The following is a 21,587-nucleotide window of genomic DNA, read 5'->3' as shown; positions in this document are numbered from 1 at the left end:
CAAGAAATCTCAGGTAGGTAACCTTTGAGCCTGACTTTTTTGTTTTCCTACACACTTCCTCTCTCCTGTCCCCTCTCCTACAGTTTTACATTTTTCTACTTGTGGAGGGAAATAAGGTAAGTTTCATACAATTTTATTTCTTATTAAAGTAATAAACTCACCTATAAAAGCTGGATCTCTGTAAGGCGACCAACTACCTCATATACATCTACCTTTATTAAACATTACAAATATATCTGAAATCAGTTCATGAAAAATTGGGGGTTGAATCTGGACTCAAGGAAATAAAAGAAGTGTTACTAAAAACCATATTATGTTTTCCTATCTTTATTAAGTTTTCAGGTTTGATATAGTCTATGCGCCCAAGACACTCATGTTTCTCAGAAGCACTATGCTGGGAATTCTCCTTATCTGCATTCTCTGGACAGAGACTACTATGGCTGGATCTAGTTTTTTAAGCCCTGAATATCAAAACACACAGGTAAAATTAGGTATATTTTACTTTTCTTCCCTCTTCTTCCAAAACTACTTCTTGAGACATAAAAAATTATTTTAATACTCAGAAAAACCTAACAGACTGCCTCAACTTAAGAAGGTACAAGTTCTGCCAAAGGAGAGGTTTATCCCAATTCCCAGATGAGTAACGTAAACCAATAGGGCTGCATCCACAGTAGGAAAATTAGGACCCACAATTCTGCAGTGGTGACAACAAAGGGGGATGTTGTAACATAGACAGGACTTTGATGACTTTACCACTGTTGTCTGCTTACAGCAAGGTAAGAAAACAGCGTAGACAAAAAACCCTGTCTACACAACAGCTCCCACCTAATGAAGCTGCCCATGTGGTGAATTATGGGCTCTAATTTTCCTATTGTAGACAAGGCCTAATTGTTTGTCTATGGATAGGGTATTTACACTTTGTTTTGGTTACTTTCCAGCAACGAAAGGATCCAAAAAAGCATACAAAGTTAAACCGCCGGGCTGCAGAAGGATTTTTGGATGCAGATGCAAGGCAGGCAGAAGGAGACAACAATGAAATAGAGATTAAGGTTTGTATTTTACAGTCAATGTAATATGAGTTTAAGAGGGTTTGTTTTGTATATGACCACATAATACAAAATGTAATAGACTGTGATACACAAAGGTGGTACAAATCAAAGCTATACTGATATCCGATTTGAGAAGCAGTTAGAAAAAGCACTTGAAAATGGTAACCATAGCTAATCTTTAAAAAAAATCTAAAGCAGTTTAAAATTTATTGCAACTGATCAAACCCCAACCTCCTACTGAAGATTTACTTCCATTTCAAGATACATGTGCAATGAAATTTTACTTTGTAGACTTTCTTCATTAATCTCATATTTTGCTGTACTGTTTTGTTTACAATAGCTATACACAGGGTAATTGCGGTTCCTTGTGTATATAGTTATTTCAATCACAAGTCAGGTGGGTTCTTAGCAGGAACAAGTTTTCCTCATTTTCAGAGAGCTTCGCTAAACACTGTTCCCATCAATGTAATCAGTCTACAAAGCCTGTTTACCCAATAGCAGAAAAGAATTAAACTCTCTTTAAGGAAACTGTTAAACTGAGCTCTTCTGGTTTGGTGTTTTCATTAGCTTAATGTTCCCTTTGAAATTGGTGTCAAGATAACAGAAGACCAGTACCAGGAGTATGGACAAGTGCTGGAGAAGATCCTAGAGGACATTCTTGCAGAGGATACTAAAGGTACTTCTCCCTCCCACATCCCAACTCCTCTGTGCGGGACAGGCGGGTGGAGAAGAGTGTTCCAGCAAAAGTTCTTGGAAGTAAAGGGTATTATCTAACTTAATATATAAAACATTAGGCCAAGATTTCAAGAGCCACTTTGGCTGTCCAACATGACACTATGTAAAGGGACCTGATTTTCAGGTTAGGCAAATAGGATCCCTCAGTGTTTTATTTGAGAATCCAAAAATAGAAGCACCTAACATCATCAATTACTTTTGAAAATCTCAGCATTTTTTATGCCTCCCAAAAGCCAACACCTTCATCTCTCTGGCAGTGAAAGAGACCAAAACCAGGGTGGATAAAAATCAGATTTTATTTAAATCTTTTTTTTTTTTAATAAAATGCTTTTTGAGGAAAAACCTATCTAAAGATAGTTTTAATTAAGATACATTGTAGCTCAAAGATATTTCATCATGGAATAGGGATTATAAATTCTAATTCTATAGTATGAGACAATATACTCATGTAATGTTTAAGAAAAGTTTTGTAAATGAGTTCCAATAGTTCATGGATTAGGGACCCAATCTGATGGGGTTCCACAGGCTTCTGTTTAGATTATTTAGGTTAATATTTCCAATGGGACTCTGTGCTCAGTCTAGAAGATACCATCAGAGATGCTTAGTTTTGCAGTTCTCAAACTGTGGATTTGTGTCTCCAGAGATAATATGCTTGTTAACAGCAAAAATGTTTTAAAATACATAATAATGATTTAATATCAAATCCACCCTGACCAAAACTATGCATTAGCAGTGAAAAGCAAACAAAACTCATTTTAGTTGCCATAGATACTATTTTGCTGTTTCTCCATTCCACCATATCAAGACCAAGTGTCTTATCCTCCCCTTCAAGGCCCTGGTGCTTCTCTCTGCTCTTTTATTGTGTTGGCCCTTCACCCTCTCCACTCTGCCAGCAATGCCAGTTTTGATAGTCTGATTGTCCATTCCCACTACAGATGTCTTTGTGCTTTTTTCTGCATGGCTCCTTAAGCTTGAACGGATGGATCAGCATGGCCACTTATTCTGTCCTCCTCAAAATCCCTTCTCAAGCCTCACTTCTTCCAGGTCTCTTAAAAGAAATCAGCCACTATAATTATCTAATAGCAGCAAGGATGCATAGAACTGTGTTTACGTCTTCCTTTCCCCCACTTTTCACATGCCTCTTAGTAACACATACAATAAACCTTTTTTGACAGGGACTACAACAGGAATTTGATCTTGGTTGAGCCTCTGGGACCTACTCTAATGTAAATATTAAAAACGAATGGAAAAATTAACACATGAATTACATACCCAGCAAAACAGACAGAGGACAAATAGATACTTTTTGGTTACCTTTTATTCAATACTCGGAGTACATTCACGTGCAAAAATCCAGCACGCCTAATTTTTTTGGGAATATTAATATTTTTAGACGTCTGGTCTGTTAAATGAGTAGTCAGAGATTTCACCCAATAAAATCTCTAGAAACTACAACACAGATGTTATGAATCTCACTCTGTAATATGGTAATATCCTGTTAGAGAGATCTGATCACTGTATTCTTGTATGTCTGTCAAAACATTGATTGTTTTGTTTCTGAAAGTTACATGGCAAGGATTTGTAAACCTGTTAATACCTCTTAAATAATTAAAAAGTAAAACAAAAAAAAAAAGGAAAAATTAAAATCCCTACCCTCTTCCCTTTCAGAAACCCGAAATTGGCATGAGTTGAAACATGAAGATGTTACAAACTGATTAGAGTACAACGAAGTTCCACTCATTGGCTTGGATTGCTTTAAATCTTGCTTTACATTGTGCAACAGATGATAATAGCATGTATTAAAAGACAAATGCATGAAGCTGAACAGTTCGCAGTTTTAAAAAAAATGACATTTTGTTGTGCAACAGATCTTTCGATGAGGTTGCAAGTAGTATATGTATGATAGACAGATAACAGCAAGCAAGGTCAAACACTGAAATCTAAATTGTTTTCTTACCTTTCAAAACTATGTGACTGAAGCTACCTGTTCTAAACAAGTGAGGGAAAAACTGTGTTAATTTACCATATGCTTCTTTCAGCAGAAAATAAAGCTAGTGTTGAAACCGCAGTCATTTGTTAATTGATTCTATATACATGTGGCACTAGATGCAAATTTCAGTCTCCTTTATACCCCTATGTATATGATAAAGAGATGTGTATATGAAGTCATCTTTTAATAGCTGAGTTAATTACATAAGGCATAAATTGACATAATTACAAGGGCCCTATCCGGCTCCCACTGAAATAAATGAGAATTTTGCAGTTAATTTCAATAAAGACAATATTGTCTCCTTAGTGGTCCTAAAGAGGAAGGGGAACAGCAAATTATACCCTTTAGAACATGAAAGTTTTTAAACTGTTGCTTTGTCAAAAAGATTAGTAAATTCACATGTGGCAGTGATCCATGAGGGGGGCGGTGGTATAGCCAAACCTACTGAGATATACACTTATGTGGTGGAAATACTGGACAGCTTCACATTCAAATCTTTCAGTCTGTTGATTTAAGACCGGCTATGTGCACTTACATTAATATTTGGAGTAATACTTTTAGAAAATTATGCATTTAAAAATCTTTGTGCAGAACATGAGGCCACAACACCTGCTTGATACTAGCATACAGATGTGGACAATGTACAAAGTGGAAAGGTGTAACTGAACACTTTCACAGTGTCATTTATTAGTTTGGAGGGGTTGCCCGATTGATAAATGGAAGAGTCCCAATATAATAATCTAGGTTTTACAGATAACTAAAATCAATCTACAAAATATTAGCACAGTTCTGTATAAACCAAACAATTTAACAGTATCTCTTTCTCAGAGATCTTTATTTACAAATAAGCTTTAAAAAAGTTTCAACTGTAGTTTCAAGGTACACTAAAAGTAACCTATATTACAGAAAAATTAAGTCATTGTCATTTGTCAAATTGCCCTCTGAAAGACATTAAAACTGGCCTGAAGTAGTTTAAAATTAGACTTACTTTTACAAAAAGCTTATTTTGAGACGTATATTCACCAAAGTGCTTTGCATTTCTGTTACACAGGCATTTTTCTTCATGATAACATAGCTGGGCCACAACCCCACATAAGAACATTCAGGATAGATTTCCACATTCAATTGCATACTACAGGATCCATCAAAAGTGGGATCAGTGGGCTTCTATGTTCATACTCCACTTCAGTTCTCTTAAAGCCTCACTGTAGCCAAAAAAACTGATGTCTTTTTGAGGCTATTCAACACTCTGGTAATTTTAACATTTTGCTGAAAAAATTTAAAAGCTTATTTGGTACCTACATGCTGTATACTTTATCCAAAGAAAGGCACGGGTATACAAACAACACTGTTAACAATTTGGAGTATGTTTTCATTCTGTGGCATGAGGAACTCTGTGCATAGTTATGCATCAAATTCTCTGCTCTGATGCATACTCTTCTCTGTATAGCCTCAGCAATTAGGTGCTTTAAGAAGCCAAGATCATTATCCCCTTTTTGGGCTCTAACTACACCCAAGTAATCCATATCTGCTCAATAATTATAAGCTGTTCACTCTTGAACAGGCTAATACAAATAAAGCTGAATAAAATCCCATAATATTTTCCACAGCAGATTCTCTTTGTCTCCACAAGAAAAACCATTTACCCAACAAAGACCTCAACACCCTTTCTTGTGGCATGCCACAGGGAGACAATGGGCCAGTAGAGAATTAAAAGGGAATGTGTAACTCTTTTGGGAGGAGTGGGGGTGGCAAGTCATGAGTACTTAACACTAACCATCATCTCCAAGTTGGATTGCAGCATAACATTTCGGGGCCACAGAAGACATAATATAGATGTCACTTGAAGGGTTTTTCACCATTTCACAGTAGCTTTCCTGACCTTGCTCTTCTCCACATTTGTTAGCACCATCCTATAGATTGTACACGTGATTGGTGTTCTGCCTTAGAACAGCCAAGGTACGGGAGAGTGGCAGGTCCTTCAGACGGGCAATCTCTCTCACTGTGTGCAGGGCTAATCCTGGGTGAGAATACTGGCAAATGCTTTTGGGAACCTGCACAAACATTAATGAAAGGGAAGAGTTAAGAATGGTGCAGGTCATTTCCTCCTATTCTGTAGTATACAGAACTAGTCAGGAGTTAACACTTAAAGCCTCTAAATATGATCACTGACATTTTTCAGAAAGTGTCTTTTAACAATACTATTTGATGTTCCCAGTGTTTCCTCCATCCCAGAGCTCTTTATAAGGGCAGCAGCAAGCAAACAAACTACACAACAGAGGAGGGAAACTATTGGCAAGAGACATTGGAGTAAACATCTCTCCATTAACGCAAAGCAGAAAGGACCTCAGTTTTTAAAGTCCTATATGTAGAGAATTAAGTATGTTGACCGCAGATAAACAAAGGGATGAGTTGGCCATGCTAAGAGCTGAACCTGTGGTTCTAAACAATTCATAATTTCAAATCTGAGGCTTAGATCACTGCTACTTTGTAAAGGGAACACTTCACCAGATATACCATATTAGAACTCGCTTCCAGATCCACGTGCTTTCTGAATATTTGAAGCAAAACACAGGCCTACAAATGCAATAGTCTAATCCAGAGGTCGGCAACCTTCGGCACACAGCCCACCAGGGTAATCCGCTGGCAGGCCGCGAGACATTTTGTTGACGTTGACCGTCCGCAGTCCCAATGGCCGCAGTTCGCCATTCCCAGCCAATGGGAGCTTCAGGAAGCAGCAGCCAGCATGTCCCTGCAGCTCCCATTGGCCGGGAACGACAAACCGTGGCCACTTGGAGCTGAGGGGAGCCGTGCCTGCGGAAGGTCAATGTAAACAAAATGTCTCGCGGCCTGCCAACGGATTACCCTGATAGGTCGCATGCCGAAGGTTGCCAACCCCGTTCTAATCCATTCCTTCTTGCAGATATCCTATCACACTTCTGATAGAGCAACATTAACAGCATGGGCAGAAAAGAATGTTTTGAGCATTTTTAGAAACATACTTACCTCCTTAGGGAGGAAATAGGGAGCATCCGTTTCGACAATTATTCTGTTCAAAGGAATTTTTCTTATCGTCTCTCTGGCTTCAAAGGCAGATGAGTAAGTCAGCAGTGCAGTGAATCCCACAGAAAGGTTTGGAAAATGCTCTAGCAATGGCTCTATGACATCATAACTACCAGTAAAGCAATGCCTAAAGATAAACAGAAAACTTTGGTCATTCTCCAAGGTAACAGTTTTGCAAATTTCTAATAGGAGACAGACTAAGGGGATAAGAATTCAAGGAATCCAGTTTTCTCAGATTAACCCAATCCTGTCTAAAGTTTCAGTATTTAATGGAGATTGACTCAAAACTGAAGGGGTCAGGAAGGGTGGGATTATTGTAAAAAAGACAGGGAAAAGACTGCAAGGATTGGGGCAGGCAGCACAGCAGTCAAAGCAACAACCAGGAGCTAATGATACTTAACATGGTTGCTGCCACAAGGGTAGAATTCTTCCCAACAATTTAGAATAAAAATATCTGTGTAGATCATTCATTTAGTTCTGTGTAGTGTGCAATGCGTTCCTACAGATCATGCATCATCTGGGGACTTCGAATCACATTAAAATGCAATTTAGATATTCCCAGCATTACAATTCTGGTTTCATTCATGATTTTGAGAGGTTTGACCTCTTATCAAAAAAGCCAGAAAAGTTTTAACAGAAGAGAAGTCTGATCTGTTTCAAATGGATACCATCTATTTAAATAAATTACTTAACTGTAACAATAGTAACACCTAAAATTACTAGAACCAAAAGAGATTAGAGAAAATGGTTTCCTTCCCCCTGGATTTATCTACACTGTGTGTTAAACACAAGTTTGTGTTTAACCAGTTCAATGGTTTCCCCTTTATAGTCTGTTTCCTCTTTTTGGGTAGATCTCTTACACAGTAGTAAGGGGAGGAAACAGATTTTAAAATTAAAAAGGATAGGAAAGTGTGATTGTAAGAGTCACAAGTTGGCAGGTAGAATCAGGGATAGGTGCAATAGCCAACAGTACTTTTACCTCTATTTTCAAATTGACAATGCTCATTCCAGACTCTCAATGTCCCTTTCCAAATATGTCAAATTCACAGCTTCAGAACAAGACAGTTTTTATATATACATATACATATATACATATATATATATATATATATATATATTACACACACACACACACACACACATACATATACACATACATATATATATTAATGGAGATATCCTATCTCCTAGAACTTGAAGGTCATCGAGTCCAGCCCCTGCCTTCATTACCAGGACCAAGTACCGATTTGCCCCAGATCCCTAAGTGGACCCCTCAAGGATTGAACTCTCAGCCCTGGGTTTAAGCAGGCCAATGCTTAAACCACTGAGCTATCCCTTCCCCCTAGATCAGAACAACTTCTGCTGTATCATTTCCTGTCCATCCCTAAGGCATCTTAAGAATTCTTTTAAGAAGCCACAAAACATTACTTCTGCAGTAAAGCTTCCATAATTTTAAGCATTGACGATCCAGCTACCTCCCTATTTCTTTTTCAATTAAAGTATCACCTGGTCTGAACAGTTTCATATATTTCTTGGTTTGTTATTTTACTAATAAGGGGGGGAGGGATAGCTCAGTGGTTTGAGCATTGGCCTACTAAACCCAGGGTTGTAAGTTCAATCCTTGAGGGGGCCACTTGGGGATCTGGGGCAAAATCAGTAGTTGGTCCTGCTAAGGAAGGCAGGGGGCTGGACTCGATGACCTTTCAAGGTCCCTTCCAGTTCTAGGAGATGGGATATCTCCATTATTATTATTTAATGTAGGTATAATTTCTGATTTAATTATATGATCTCCAGCAACGAATGACAGAATTTAATTTAGCAAATACAGCTACCTGTGTATCTTGTAGTCTTTAGGCACAAACTTTTTCATGATCCCCAGCAGATCATCATCAGCCTCTCTGCAGTGTATTACCAAGGGTTTCCTTAAGGACACAGCTAGTTGCAGCTGCTTTTCAAATACCTGAATAAAAGGTAAAATAAGAAATGAGCACTGCCTTAATTTCCACTAGAACTGTTCTAGAAACAAAGGGAATACAATGGGGTGATAGTGAGTGGGGGGTGGAAAAATCTATCCCCTAATTTATGCCAATTTCCTGTAAATCAATTCACGTTTTCAGATGAATTGTTATAGATGACACCCAGGCACTATGGTGATCGGTGCATTAGCTTTCTACACCAATAAATGTATTCATTTCAGTTTTAGTTACTTGGATCAAACTATCACACACCCATAAGTTTATAAAGTCGTATTTTGAAGCACTTTCCAAAACGTGAATAGATATTTTTATTTAACAAATGGGAAAACTGAAGGTGCAGATTTTTCCTAAGTTAAAAAGGAAGTATGTGACAAAGCTGGAAGTAGAGTGGAGTTCTCCTTCCTTTCAGTGTTGTCCATGATGCTCCCCTACAATACTGTATGGTGCTTTTGGCCAACTATCCAGGTATTTGTATTATGCTCATCACTGCCATATCAGAACTCCTGCATTCTAAATATTCATTTCAGAGGCTGCAAGAAAAAATAACTAGAATACACATTTAATATGCTTTGTAACTGGCCAACAATCTCATTTACTTATCCAATGTCTCCAATTCAAATTTGGAAAACTGTTAGGAGGGAAGACACAGTAAGAGTATTCGATGAATGATTTATAAGTCTTCATCTGAAATGGTCTAATTCACACATCACCCTCAGGGTTCTCTCCTATCCCAAAACGAATATAAAAGTGGTAGAAAGCTAAAGTATGTTGTATACAGAGAAAAGGAAAAGTTTAGAATCCATAGGTAGACCTGAAAGAAAAGTTCCAATTAGTACCATACAATTAGAAGCTTAGCTCCTTACCTGGTGTTGCTTGGAGATATCAGTAGAGCATTTATAAGAGTAGTCTAGACCTATCTCTCCAAACGCAATAGCTTTAGGGTGCCTCAGTGCCTGTAAGAGATTTCTTTCATGGAGGTCTGTGTAGTAACGTGCAAAATGTGGATGACAGCCAAATGCTCCCCAAACCATTTCTTCTTTTAACAAATCCTCCCACAAGAAGTCCTTTAGGGTCCGAGGATCACAGAAGTCAGCTATACAGCCTTGAAATTCTTTAGGAAAGGAGCTATTGTAAACTTTTCTAAACTTTGCAAACGTACCCCTGAAAGACATCTTGGAATATAGCATGTCCAGGTGGCAATGGGTATCAATGAAACCCTCCTGTAAATGTTTAGGGAGTTCAATAGTTGCTTCCTGGTTTACATATTCAGAAGTAAAAGAATCAGACATCCGTGCTCTAGAGATAATGGGAGCATATGATTCTGCTTCCTTGCTAGACATTTTGCTTTTCTCCTCAGAGACCAGGGAAGACTCAAAGGAATGTGATCTCCAATGTCCACCTTCAATTGCAGACTCTAGATCTTTCGATGTATTGGAAGGAGTGCATGCTGCAAATTCTACAGAAATATCACAAAGATGACTGCTACTTGAGCCACCTAAATAAGTAGTATCCTCACTGGGGTTTGAAAATGAACGACTAGGTGGTTTTGGACTACTTGTCCAGCACTTCGCAAAGTCACCCCATGGGCGATTGTAGAGATGAGCAGGGTACATTACGTAATCAGTTATAACTGGTGAATTCTCCAAAATAACTGACCTATTGTGATGTGGAACTGAATCCTCCTGGGAGAACCTAGCTAAAGATTCTACATCGTCCACATCAGACCAATCACTTCCCACGGAGGGATCCTTTTCCAGCATATCTCGCTCTTGGAACTGCAAGTCAAATGGAAAACAACATATACAACCGAAACAATCTTAACTTTGTGAATAGTAAATTGTAGGTGTGTCAGAGTTAGATGTTCCACTTTGTATCCTGTTTATTATTTACCAAAACCAGAGCTGTTCCAGTAAGCACATGCAAACCTCAGACTGAACTAATATACAGGGTTGCTGTCTGAACAAATGAATTACTGACATGAGACTAAGGCCTTGTCTACACTTAAAAGCTTTGCTGTTTTAACTACGCTCACATAGTTAAGTGGCAAAACCCCCTTAGCATGGACCCAATTATACTGGTATCGCTTATTTTTGTTTGGCAAAATGAAATAAACTTTATTAATATAACTGTCTACACACTGGAGGCTTTACCAGCATAATGTCAATTATATAAAAAAAATAACAGTCACACCACCAACTGACAGTTATCCTGGTAAAACTTTTTAACTATAGAGCAGGCCTAAAAGGAATCCTTCAGATGTCAAGCTCAGAATATGTGGTAAGGCAAGGAAAGCTGCTAAGAGAGGGGCTAGGTAAGTATAAGGACAGAGATCTGTACTAACTATAGCTCACAGACATCAGAGCTGTAAAAGATTAGGTCATCTGGACAGGATAAACAGGCTTTTGTAGGATTTTTCCCTACAGAACTTTATACCCGAAATTTGACCTACATGAAATTGTCATTCTTTTCTCAGGCAATCCAGGATGACCCAACAGATCACCTCCATCTCTAATGTCTATGATTCAGTTTCTTTTATAAAGAAGGAAAGACTGGAAGGAGAATCCAATTGGAATACAGAATTGTATAGTAATCACAAAGAAAAATGTATTTATTTAGATGTATACAACAAGTGTCTATCCTAGTCTCTAGATCGGGGTAGTCAATTATTTTTTTGTCAAGGTCCAAATTTCCTGGTCAAGGTATAGTGAAGGTCTGGACTCCAGAGAAACATTTTTCCCACTGCAAGTGCCCCTGTTCAACGAACAAAAACCATGTTGTGTAATATACACAGGGCTTATTGCAGGGGTAGTCAATAGGTAGACCGCATGCCAAATACAGACCGCCAGAGGTTTTTGACCAGATCATGAAATTCTGGGGGCTCTTTGGGCAGTTAGTGCGAGGGAGAGGAGGTCTAGCGTGGGCAGAGTGACTGGCCACGTGCTGGCAGGCTTGGAGCTGGCGCCGGGCTGACAGGTAACTCAGGTATGCAGGTGTTCCCCTGCCCTCCCTAAATGGAGCCCTGGCAGGTGCCTGGGGCTGGTAGTGGGAGCCCAGAGTCTTGGTGCACTGGCAGGGCTCTATTTAGGGAGGGGTGCCTCCCCCCCCCAGTTATGAGTCAGCCCCATACAACAGCTTCCCCAAGCCCACCAGCATGCAGCCAGTCCATAGACACCCTCCCTTGCACTAACCCTCAGAGTTTTGTGGTCTGGTCAAAAGCCTCTGGTGGTCTGGATTTGGCCCACAGTCTGCCTATTTTACTTTTCAATGTAAAATTGAGCAGTAGATTTCTCATCCCACTCCAATAATGAATGTACAGATTGCCACTAGCCTATCTAAATCTAACCCACCTCCACAGAAATCTCACTAATAAAAACCCTCGGACCCTCAGCCTACTACCCCTTCAAATACCTGGGACAGAAAGTGAGCCTCAAAGTTCCTTAAAAGGTTAATAACCCAGGTTCTAGCAGAAAAGTGGATTCCCAAAGTCTCTCCCCATCACAGAAAGCTGTATGTTAAGATTTCAGAAGTGACTACAAGAAAATATTTCATTCTAATTTACTGTAGTCAAAATATACAAAAATAACAATAGTTAGCTCTTATATAGTGCTTTTCAACTGTAGATCTCAAAATGTTTTACAAAGGAGACAAGTATCATTATCCCAATTTTATAGATGAGGAAATGGAGGCTCAGAGAGGTAAAGCAATTTGCTAGAAATCACCCAAATCTGGCACAAGCCAGCTGGGAATAGAAATCAAGTCTTCTGAGACCCAGTCCAGCGTTCTATCCACTAGGCAAGACTGATTCCCAGTCAGAAAAAGAATTTAAAAAATCCCATTCTTCTCTGATTTCTACAGAGATCCGTCTCATATAGCACCCAACTGGCACGTATAAGTAGTTGTATCCCTTATGCACCCTACAGAACAAAACAAAGGATCCTAAATCTGATTTATATTAATCATGCATAGGAACACATTTTGATTGTATCCTTAAATATTTTTTGAAAGGAAGGGGTACAGCAGTGCCTAAAAAATGTAGGGAAGATTTTCAACCATAGCCTCTGAAGAATCCACAAATTAAGTTAATAAATTATGATTATTAAGAATGTTGCAGCTAATATATTACTTCTCTATTTAAGTTAATTAGCTCTTCTTATTCTAAGGGACTGAACACAAAGATAAAGGGCAACAATATTCATCTGCGGCTACAACAGGACTTGCATCTTCAAAGGTAATATCATATAAGTTATGTAAGATATAATGCTATAAAACTAACACTGCATAGATACGGATGTGTTGCTTTCTACAGTCATCTTGGGATTATTATCCAAGTGTGAAACAAGAGACACATTGCTACCACCATTTTATGTTCAGAGCTACTATATTTCAGTGTTTAGCTATACTGAATCCCATTTTCCTTAAAAAAAATAGTGATATTAAAATGCTTCACATTAAGACTTTGTTTGTACAATTGACAGTGATATATTCTACACATTAAAAAATAGATCCTTCAAAATTAGCAGCTAGTATTTAGTGTTCCTAAATGCATATTCTTTATATGTAGGGGAAAATGGAGAGCTGCCATTGAATTTTACTCAAATGACATCAAGATCTAGTAGAGAAATCTATGAGATTTTTTTCCCCAATATTGGGCCCTTGCTTTGTGTTTTGAGTGTATCCAATTTGGTCAAAAATACAAAGAACTTTGGTTTGTTCATTTAAAGTTTTAACTAGTAAAATTCCAAATACCGTATATACTCGTTCATAAGCCGATTTTTTTTAGTAAAAAAGTGACGCACGAGGGGTTGGCTTATGAACGGGTATAAAGAGGGAGAGGTGGGACACAGCCCCTCCCCCCAACAAAGGCAGCACAGCCAGAAGGGTCTCTTCGCTTCTGGACACGCTGCTCTCCCTCCAGCCTCCGAAGCAGCTCCAGCCAGGCCAAAGACATCCTCCCCTGGCCCTCTCCAGATAAAGTGGGAAGGGATGGGATGGGGAGAGTGTGGGGGTCCCAGGCTAGGGGTGGGGTCATGTGGGGGGTGGTCACAGCGGTTACTCCCCTGACCCCCAGCTTCTCCTCCCCAAAACATTTCCCCACCAGTTGCTGTCCTGACCTATCAGGGTAAGCAGCTGGCAGGCTGGGACACTTTGTTTACTTAGGTTTACCTCCATGCCTGCGGACACAAGGTAAACAAACCATCTCGGCCCGCCAGCGGCTTATCCTGATGGCCCAGGAGCCAAAGTTTGCTGACCCCTGCATTATAGGGTCGGCTTATGAACGGGTCATAAAAATTTTCCATTTTTACTTATCCATCTTGGTGGGGGGGGGGGGCTGGCTTATAAACGAACCAGCTTATGATTGAGTATATATGGTATGTTTTGATATGTCCTAGTCAAGGAACACTACTTCATGGCCTCACACACACTTACCTCATAATCTTCTTCTGAACTCGAATTGTGTTCGTCCACAAATACAAGCTTTGGAGAGGGTCCTGCAATATCTGGCCTTTGGTAATTCACATATTGTTCTTCGGGGTTACTCTGTCCAGTGCTAACTGAACTAGCACAAGCATTGTTTTCATCTACTGAAGTTTTCTGTCTGTCTGAATCTAGCTGAGGTCGCTGATCTTCTTCACGCCTTGAAACTGCACAGATACTTCTTGAGTTGCCATCTGATTTGCAAGGCTCTTTACTAGGACAGGGGCTTTGATCTTGATCTCCATTTGATGTACATGCCTCCTTTCTGACCTTTTTCCCCAATGTTTTCCCAAATGCATCCTGGAGAGCTTTAAGGTATATTACTGTGGATCCCTGATCCTTCATTCTCTTCTTCCTATGATCCACAGTCTGTTCTTCTGAGACACCTTTACCTTCAGTCTTTGGTGTGAGGTTACAGCCTGCACCACCCTTGGATTTATAAAGCTATATAAAAAAGGAAACAGCATTATGTAGGTGCTCATAAGTACTAAACATTTTACTAATCAGAAAGCATGTATACTTTGTTGGGGGTGGGGAGAATAAAAGGGTAAGAATCCCTCTAAAGCACAGAGGACAGAGATGGGCAGCCTAAAAAATTTTACAGCACCACCCACAAAGCCTTAAAGTCTCTGCACGTGCTGGAGTATGGCCACACCTCTTATGAAAAGAGTGGCCAGAATCTGCTTCGTTTTCTGCCAAGTAAATGCCACCCTTGGGCTTCTGGCAAGCTGCCAATCCAGCTATAATTCAAGAAAATGTGGAAACCCTGTAGTAGGGGATCATTTCTCCCCACTGGGGGCTGCTATAGTCTCTGCATTGTTCCAGAGGACTACACTCTTATCCCTTGTAGTAAAATAACTGTCTCCTAACAGTAGTGTCACAGGAGGTGTCTTTAGACTAGTCAGCACAAGAGAGGCCATATTAGGATACTGTTTGGAACAGCTTGGTCCCATTCCAAGCAGGAACTATGCTCTCCCCACTCAAAACAAGCCATAGGAGTCTTTGCCTATTAAAAGAATACACTTTTCAAATAATATTAAGAGAATCAGGCATGCTGCAACCTAAATTATATTTTGATTTGCACAGCTAGACCAACTCTCTTTGGCCTAAACTTTGCTAATATAAAAACAAACCCAGTATGTTAAGCTCCAGAAGCCAGTCTCTGTAAACATGGATCAAAGCATATTAATGAAAATAAATGATAGGATTTTGCTTCTTGAGGTCAAATGAAGGTCTAAAGGATTTTTCACCAAAGGAGTTTTACTGCTTTAGAAATTCAGATTGTCTCTCTCTCATTTTTCCTGAAATTCTCTAGAGAACTAAATAATTAATTGGGTTATAATATTAAAGATATAAAGTAAGTGAAACCCGATAGAGAACCAAAATGATTTTTATTCAGGCCATTTAAAACTCTAGGATTTTGTTTGGCTTTGTTAACTCCTATATTGAATACAAAGGCTTAAGAAACAGCTGGAAAAGAGAGCTGTTAAAGATTAGACATCCTAACCCTTCAGCTAAAGGTCAAGAAAGCTCTTAACGTACTTTTCTGGAGCTTCCACCTTTCCTGTAAGAGACAGGAAGACAAGATTTGAAAGAACTTCCAGGGGAGATATTGAAAAGTTTACACAGTTCTAAATTAAACTAACAGGAAACATGTGACAGTTGTACAAAATGAATTAATAATGAAAGGTACCGAGAAAATAAATCGGGCACTCTGATTAATCCGTTTTACAATACAAGGGAACAAGGACAGTGGAAGTGAGTTTACCTAAAAACCCAAAACTTTATGCCTTGTGTACATGCGCTTTTAAATAATATAACTCACTGCCACAAGATATCACTGAGGCCAAGAATTTAGTAGGATCAAGGATTAGACATCAATATGGGCAATCAAAACATGTAGCTACATTAAAGAAAAAAACACATGGATAGAAAATCCTCATGCTTCAAGGCACAAATAACCACTAACAAGGATTAAACTAGAAACTTCATTAATGGACAAGTTACTACAGTATTAAGGGTTTTTTGCACCTTTCTTTGAGCATCTAGTACTGGCCGAAGTTGGAGACAGGCTACCAAATAAAATTATCCACTTGTCTGATTTTGTATGGCAATTACTATGCTCCTGATATTTCCAAGGTAAAACAGGCTAAAAATCTTTCTCCCTTACCCCTATCCTGTCAAAACAAACCAACTTTTTAGACCTTTTTTATACATCAAGAAGAAACACAGATAGCACAAACCTATTTTCTCCCTTTGCAGGTTACCTTAACACACACACACACACACACACACACTTTTACTAGGGCTTTGTACGAGAGGCCAGAAAAATTATTAAGCCAGTTGTCCAAAACTTGCCTGTGCAATAGGATGAACCTTTAACTTTCACTCTTCACTGACCTTTGCTTCAGAGCAAAAACAACGAGGCGTACTTGTGGCACCTTAGAGACTAACAAATTTATTTGGGCATAAGCTTTCATTTTTGCTGATACAGACTAACACGGTTACCACTCTGAGCACTACATTAAAACAACACACACTTTTACCACGATAGTAAGCACTATATATTATAAGACAAGTGAAGACGCTTGGGGTGTGATGCCAGCCCCCGGCAAAACAGGAGTGGTGTTTTTAAAGAGTGGTTGGCAGGCCAAGTGAAAACACTGCCACTCTACTGTTACCTTCTTCAACTCCTTCTGAAATGCAGCTCAAAAAACTCATCTGCCTCTCAACCTGGAATCTGTCCCTGTACATTTTTTTAAAAGGTTTGCAATAGAAAAAGGCCCCCTCGGGTAATGAGCTGCACAAAGGGGGCAAACACATACTTCCTTCACAGCGCACCAAAACATTCAAAGCTTTGTCAAGCGCCTCCTTTTTTCGGTCAACTTTTGCCTCTAGTTTGCAGCCGTTTCTGTTTATCACATACCTCCCGGTTCAAGGATTTCCGGGGCATGGAGACCATGTCTGCCTTGGAAATTTCCCAGCCAGGATGTTTCCTGAGCAGGGTTCTCCTGGGAAGGGAAGAGCCCCTACCCCCCTCTTCCAGGCTGCTGCTGCTCCCCTCTGCTGCGTCTGCTGACTCTGGGGAGGAGCCTCGTGCAGAGAGCGCGGCCCTGGATGTCTCGCCGGCAGAAAGCCCTTGGCAAACGGGCTGTGGGGACAGCCAGGTCCGCGCCCAACCGCCCGCCGCTGGCTTCCCAGCCTCTGCCGGGTGCGCGGTGGCGGAGCCGGGGCGGGAGGACGGACACGGCGGCCCGTCCTTGGAGCATTTGCGGTGCTTGGCGGGGGAGCCGTCTGACCAGCTGTCCCAGGCGCTCTTCGCCTTGCGGCGCCTGGCGGGCTCCATCGGGGCTCGGCACCTGGGCGGCAGAGAGAGCAGCCGTTAGCCCGGCTCCGCGGGGGCAGCCGAGCGGAGGGGGAGGAGGGGCGAGCCCGCAGCACGGGCAGCCAGGACCGAGCCTAAGCGAGCGAGCGACCGACCACCCCCACAAACACCGCAGCGCGCCCCGGGCAGCCCCCTGCAGAGGCCTCAGCGGCTGAGGGAGCTACGCTGGCCGGGCCGGGGGCGGGCCGCTCGGGATATCGCCCGGCGGGGGTCCAGGCTGCGGGCCGTGGATGGAGGGAGCCAGAGAAGGATCCAGCAGGGGCGTCCCCCTCCTCTCCACCCGCCCCCTCGCCATCTCTGTGAGCCCAGCCCCGCCCCTACCGCCCGCTGGAGCCCCGCCGCGCGCCCGCCCTGACGCTATTATCACCTAGGGACTGGCTGCGAAAAAGGGCGCGGGGCGGGAGGGGCGGGTCTACGACCGGCTGGCCCCGCCCCTCCGCTCGGGGCCGGTCAGGCTGGGTCGGCGCGGGAGAGCAAGTGGCGGGAACTGGGCTGTCGCGGGGCGGTGTCACGTGCTGGTGGCCCTGCGGGCGGGGGGAAGAGCAGCGGGCTCCAACCCGCGCCATGCGCACGCAGTCAATGGTGAGCGCCCGTGTGTGCGGTAGTGCAGGTTGCGCGTGCCCTGCCGAGTGGGATCGAGCTGTGTGCCTCAAAAAAAGGTGGGCCGTCCTTAGCCCTGCACTGGACACCTCGTACGAACAGTCACAGAGAGCGAGCGTGGCTCAGAATGTTCCCAGGGTGGGTTTTTGCAAGATCCTCTGGGGCCATCGTGCAGGTTCCTGTTGAATAATAAATAAATAAACGTGTGGCTTTTACAAAATGTTCAGTAGGAAAGGAGCTACTGGGTTATATATGCCGAGACCCGGTGACAAAAGCTATGGGAAAAGCACTGCACAGCAGGCGCTGAGCCCGCCTTTCAGAATTCCTCCCTGTATTGGATGTCGCCCTAATGTATCAGCAACACCTTATCCTGGATATTTACAGGTGAGATGGTGCAGGTTTGAGCCCTATGGTGTGACTTTGTGGAATTATAAAAAGTTTCTGGGGTCAGGTTTTGGAGATGTGGCTTTGTGAGTGCTGGAGTGATAATCAAACGCTCTTAAACTAATTCCTAGTGATTGAATACCTTATTACAAAATAATACAGGCAAAGCAAAATATGCTGTGTCACTAAGAAGACACCTGATCTTCTCAGAAGCTGCACAAATATTTTTATACTCACCCAAGCATCTGCTTATGTGAGAATGATGTACAATATAACATACAAAATAAAAGTGATACATTTTCAGCACAATCTTTGAAAATTCTTTATAATTTCTGTTTGCTTTACCAGTCCTTCATTCCATTACCTCTTCTTCCTGCTCCCACTTTTATCTTTTTTTCTTTATTCTTTTCTGTCCATTACACACACACTTGTGCTTTTTTGGTTTTGAGCAAAATTTTCCATTGGCAGCTACATCTGACAAGATTCTCCAGCCAGCTGCGTGTAGGGGTGAATGGGCTGGCAGCAGTATATGAAAAACCCTGAATTCTATAAAGTTGATCAAAGAATGGCAGAATTGAGAGGCAATATATCATAAAAAGCACTAGCAAAGTCAGTACAAACTAAAATTTCATACATAAAGTAAGCAATTTTTCAGTATTAGCGTGCTGTGACACTTTGTATTTTCTTGTCTGATTCTGTAAGCAAGTAATTTTTAAGTGAGGTGAAACTTGGAAGGATGCAAGACTCCTGAAAGGGGTACAGTAGTCTGGAAAGGTTGAGAACCACTGGCATAGAATGATGCTCAGGCCCTAGTGTTCCAGTCAGTTGCACCCTTGTAATGTCCTTAGCTACATGACATTAATTCCAAAATCATCACTTATTTTCCATTTCTATTCTGTGACCTGCCTGTGACATTCACCATGAAGGAGCAATTGTGTCAAAATTTAGTACATTTCATAGTCTCTCTTTCCTTGTTTGCATAGCACCTAACAAAATGAAACCTTGATCTATTACTGGGGCCCCGGTGCTACTACAAAACAAATAATAATTGCACTCTGTACAGGTGGGGATACTTTGAGCTGCTCTCTGAAGACAGGAGTTGCCAAAATAGATGGTTTGGAACAATTTTTGCTGTCCTACAGATCTTACAGTAAAGGCAGGACTTACAGAAAGGATGTTTTCCCCCAAGTTTATTCAAAAATATATTCAAAATATATAAATTTTAATAAAATTCCAGTGTACATTACCCTAAGCAAGTTACATAGAGAGGCAACCAATGTATACCCCAATGTATAAAATAATAGGTTTATACATCCAGGTTATATTACTGCAGAACAGTTAGTGAATATCTTAAACTAAACAGACAATTATTTATAAAAAATAATGCCTATATCATTTCATTTTTTCTTTGTATTTTTAAACCAGTAATATAAATTCAATACCAGAAAATATCTAGACAATATATTTATGGATATTAGTAATTTGATTATCTAGGCACTTATAGCCAGGAACTTCTATCAGTTACTAGTGTAGGTATCTACCTGAGGAACTGGTATAAGATTGTGACTTTCAAATGATAAGTATAATAAATTTAACTTATTTGGTTCTGGTAGTGCCCACAGTGTGCTAGGTGCTGTACAAATAGAAGGCGCGGTCCTTGACCCCAAAAACTTAAGCTCTCATACTGCATTGGGTAATGGGTCTAAATTAGACTACTCTAAGAGTCACTATGGATAGTTCTCTGAAAACATCCACTCAATCTGTGGCGGCAGTCAAAAAAGCAAATAGAATGTTGGGAATCACTTAGAAAGGGATAAGACGGAAAATATATTGCCTCTGTATAAATCCATGGTACGCCCACATCTTGAATACTGCTTGCAGATGTGGTCGCTCCATCTCAAAAAAGATATATTGGAAAAAGTTCAGAAAAGGGCAACAAAAATGATTAGGGGTATGGAACGGCTTCCATATGAGGAGAGATTAATAAGACTGGGACTTTTCAGCTTGGAAAAGAGATGACTAAGGAGGGATATGATTGAAGTATGAAATCATGACTGGCATGGAGAAAAAGTATTATTTACTCCTCATAACACAAGAACTAGGGGTCACCAACTGAAATTAAGAGGCAGCAGGTTTAAAACAGAAGGAAGTATTTTTTCACACAATGCAAAGTCAGTCTATGGAACTCTTTGCCAGAGGATGTTGTGAAGGCCAAGACTATAACAGGGTTCAAAAAAAGAACTAGATAAGTTCCTGGAGGATAGATCCATCAATGGCAATTAGCCAGGATGGGTAGGGATGGTGTCCCTAGCCTCTGTTTGCCAGAAGCTGAGAATGGGCGACAGTGGATGGATCACTTGATGATTACCTATTCTGTTCATGCCCTCTGGGGCACCTGGCATTGGCCATTGTCGGAAGACAGGATATCGGGCTAGATGAACCTTTGGTCTCACCCAGTATCGCCACTCTGATGTTCTTAATGTGTGGATTGACTGCTATGCCTGAACTGACCAATGCTACCAATGCAAGAATGAGGCCTTGTACAATAAAAAGACCAAAGCAAACATACACAACACCCTAGGCAGCTGAAAGATAGTGGACTGGAGCAGATCATGCAAGTTGACAGTTGGCCTTGCCACACTTTGTAAGGCAGTATTTGGACAAGGGCGATTTTTTTTTAAGATAGTCTACCACAGTTCCTCCTACCACTGTCAGTTGGCTAGTTTCTTGTAGAAGTCTTCATAGAACTAGGTCCTCAGGAGGGACTTGAATGTGGAGACCTTATGGTACATCTAAGAAAATTACACCTTTCCATAATTCCAAAGGGAAGAATCACATACAAGGCCCAATCCTGCATTCCTTGCTTACTCAAATTGTAATGGGAATTTTCCTCAAGTATATATTAGAAGCATCAGGCCCAGAAATAGCAG

General features: G+C 40.9%; 2 protein-coding genes across 5 annotated transcripts; one reads left to right on the top strand and one right to left on the bottom strand.

Moving 5' to 3' along the window:
* GHRL (ghrelin and obestatin prepropeptide) lies at positions 1 to 3,851 on the top strand. Of its 2 annotated transcripts, none has more exons than XM_034776356.1 (5): positions 1 to 13; positions 336 to 481; positions 939 to 1,049; positions 1,647 to 1,725; positions 3,453 to 3,851. In XM_034776356.1, exons 2-5 carry the CDS (start codon positions 374 to 376, stop codon positions 3,497 to 3,499), a joined length of 345 nt encoding a protein of 114 aa, XP_034632247.1. In that variant the 5' UTR covers positions 1 to 13; positions 336 to 373; the 3' UTR covers positions 3,500 to 3,851. The 2 variants fall into 2 exon arrangements, with proteins under 2 accessions (XP_034632247.1, XP_034632246.1); XM_034776355.1 differs by having other exon boundaries at positions 1,617 to 1,725.
* A 51-nt stretch (positions 3,852 to 3,902) lies between these two features.
* TATDN2 (TatD DNase domain containing 2) lies at positions 3,903 to 18,180 on the bottom strand. 3 transcript variants are annotated; one of them, XM_034776353.1, is made up of 7 exons: positions 18,041 to 18,180; positions 17,215 to 17,647; positions 14,241 to 14,732; positions 9,677 to 10,588; positions 8,670 to 8,797; positions 6,781 to 6,964; positions 3,903 to 5,828 (listed from the first exon to the last, which is right to left on the bottom strand). In XM_034776353.1, the coding sequence occupies exons 2-7, from the start codon at positions 17,632 to 17,634 to the stop codon at positions 5,688 to 5,690; spliced, it is 2,277 nt and encodes a 758-aa protein (XP_034632244.1). In that variant the 5' UTR covers positions 17,635 to 17,647; positions 18,041 to 18,180; the 3' UTR covers positions 3,903 to 5,687. The 3 variants fall into 3 exon arrangements, with proteins under 3 accessions (XP_034632244.1, XP_034632242.1, XP_034632245.1); XM_034776351.1 differs by lacking the exon at positions 18,041 to 18,180 and having other exon boundaries at positions 17,215 to 17,967; XM_034776354.1 differs by lacking the exons at positions 17,215 to 17,647; positions 18,041 to 18,180 and adding an exon at positions 17,114 to 17,206.
* Between the last annotated feature and the right edge of the window lie 3,407 nt (positions 18,181 to 21,587).

Source organism: Trachemys scripta, chromosome 7 (genome assembly GCF_013100865.1).
Source record: "Trachemys scripta elegans isolate TJP31775 chromosome 7, CAS_Tse_1.0, whole genome shotgun sequence".
NCBI lineage: Eukaryota > Metazoa > Chordata > Testudines > Emydidae > Trachemys > Trachemys scripta.
Note: the sequence above shows the minus strand (reverse complement) of the source record. Positions and strands in the feature narration are given on the sequence as shown.

Excerpts from the sequence above, each read along its gene's own strand:
- GHRL (XM_034776355.1), top strand. The coding sequence starts at position 374 with ATGTTTCTCAGAAGCACTATGCTGGGAATTCTCCTTATCTGCATTCTC. Across the intron at positions 1,050-1,616 it reads ACAATGAAATAGAGATTAAG|CTTAATGTTCCCTTTGAAAT; the intron begins GTTTGTATTTTA and ends TGTTTTCATTAG. Across the intron at positions 1,726-3,452 it reads TCTTGCAGAGGATACTAAAG|AAACCCGAAATTGGCATGAG; the intron begins GTACTTCTCCCT and ends CTTCCCTTTCAG.
- TATDN2 (XM_034776353.1), bottom strand. The coding sequence starts at position 17,634 with ATGGAGCCCGCCAGGCGCCGCAAGGCGAAGAGCGCCTGGGACAGCTGG. Across the intron at positions 14,733-17,214 it reads GGAAATCCTTGAACCGGGAG|CTTTATAAATCCAAGGGTGG; the intron begins GTATGTGATAAA and ends TTTTTTATATAG. Across the intron at positions 6,965-8,669 it reads AAAGACTACAAGATACACAG|GCATTGCTTTACTGGTAGTT; the intron begins GTAGCTGTATTT and ends GTTTATCTTTAG.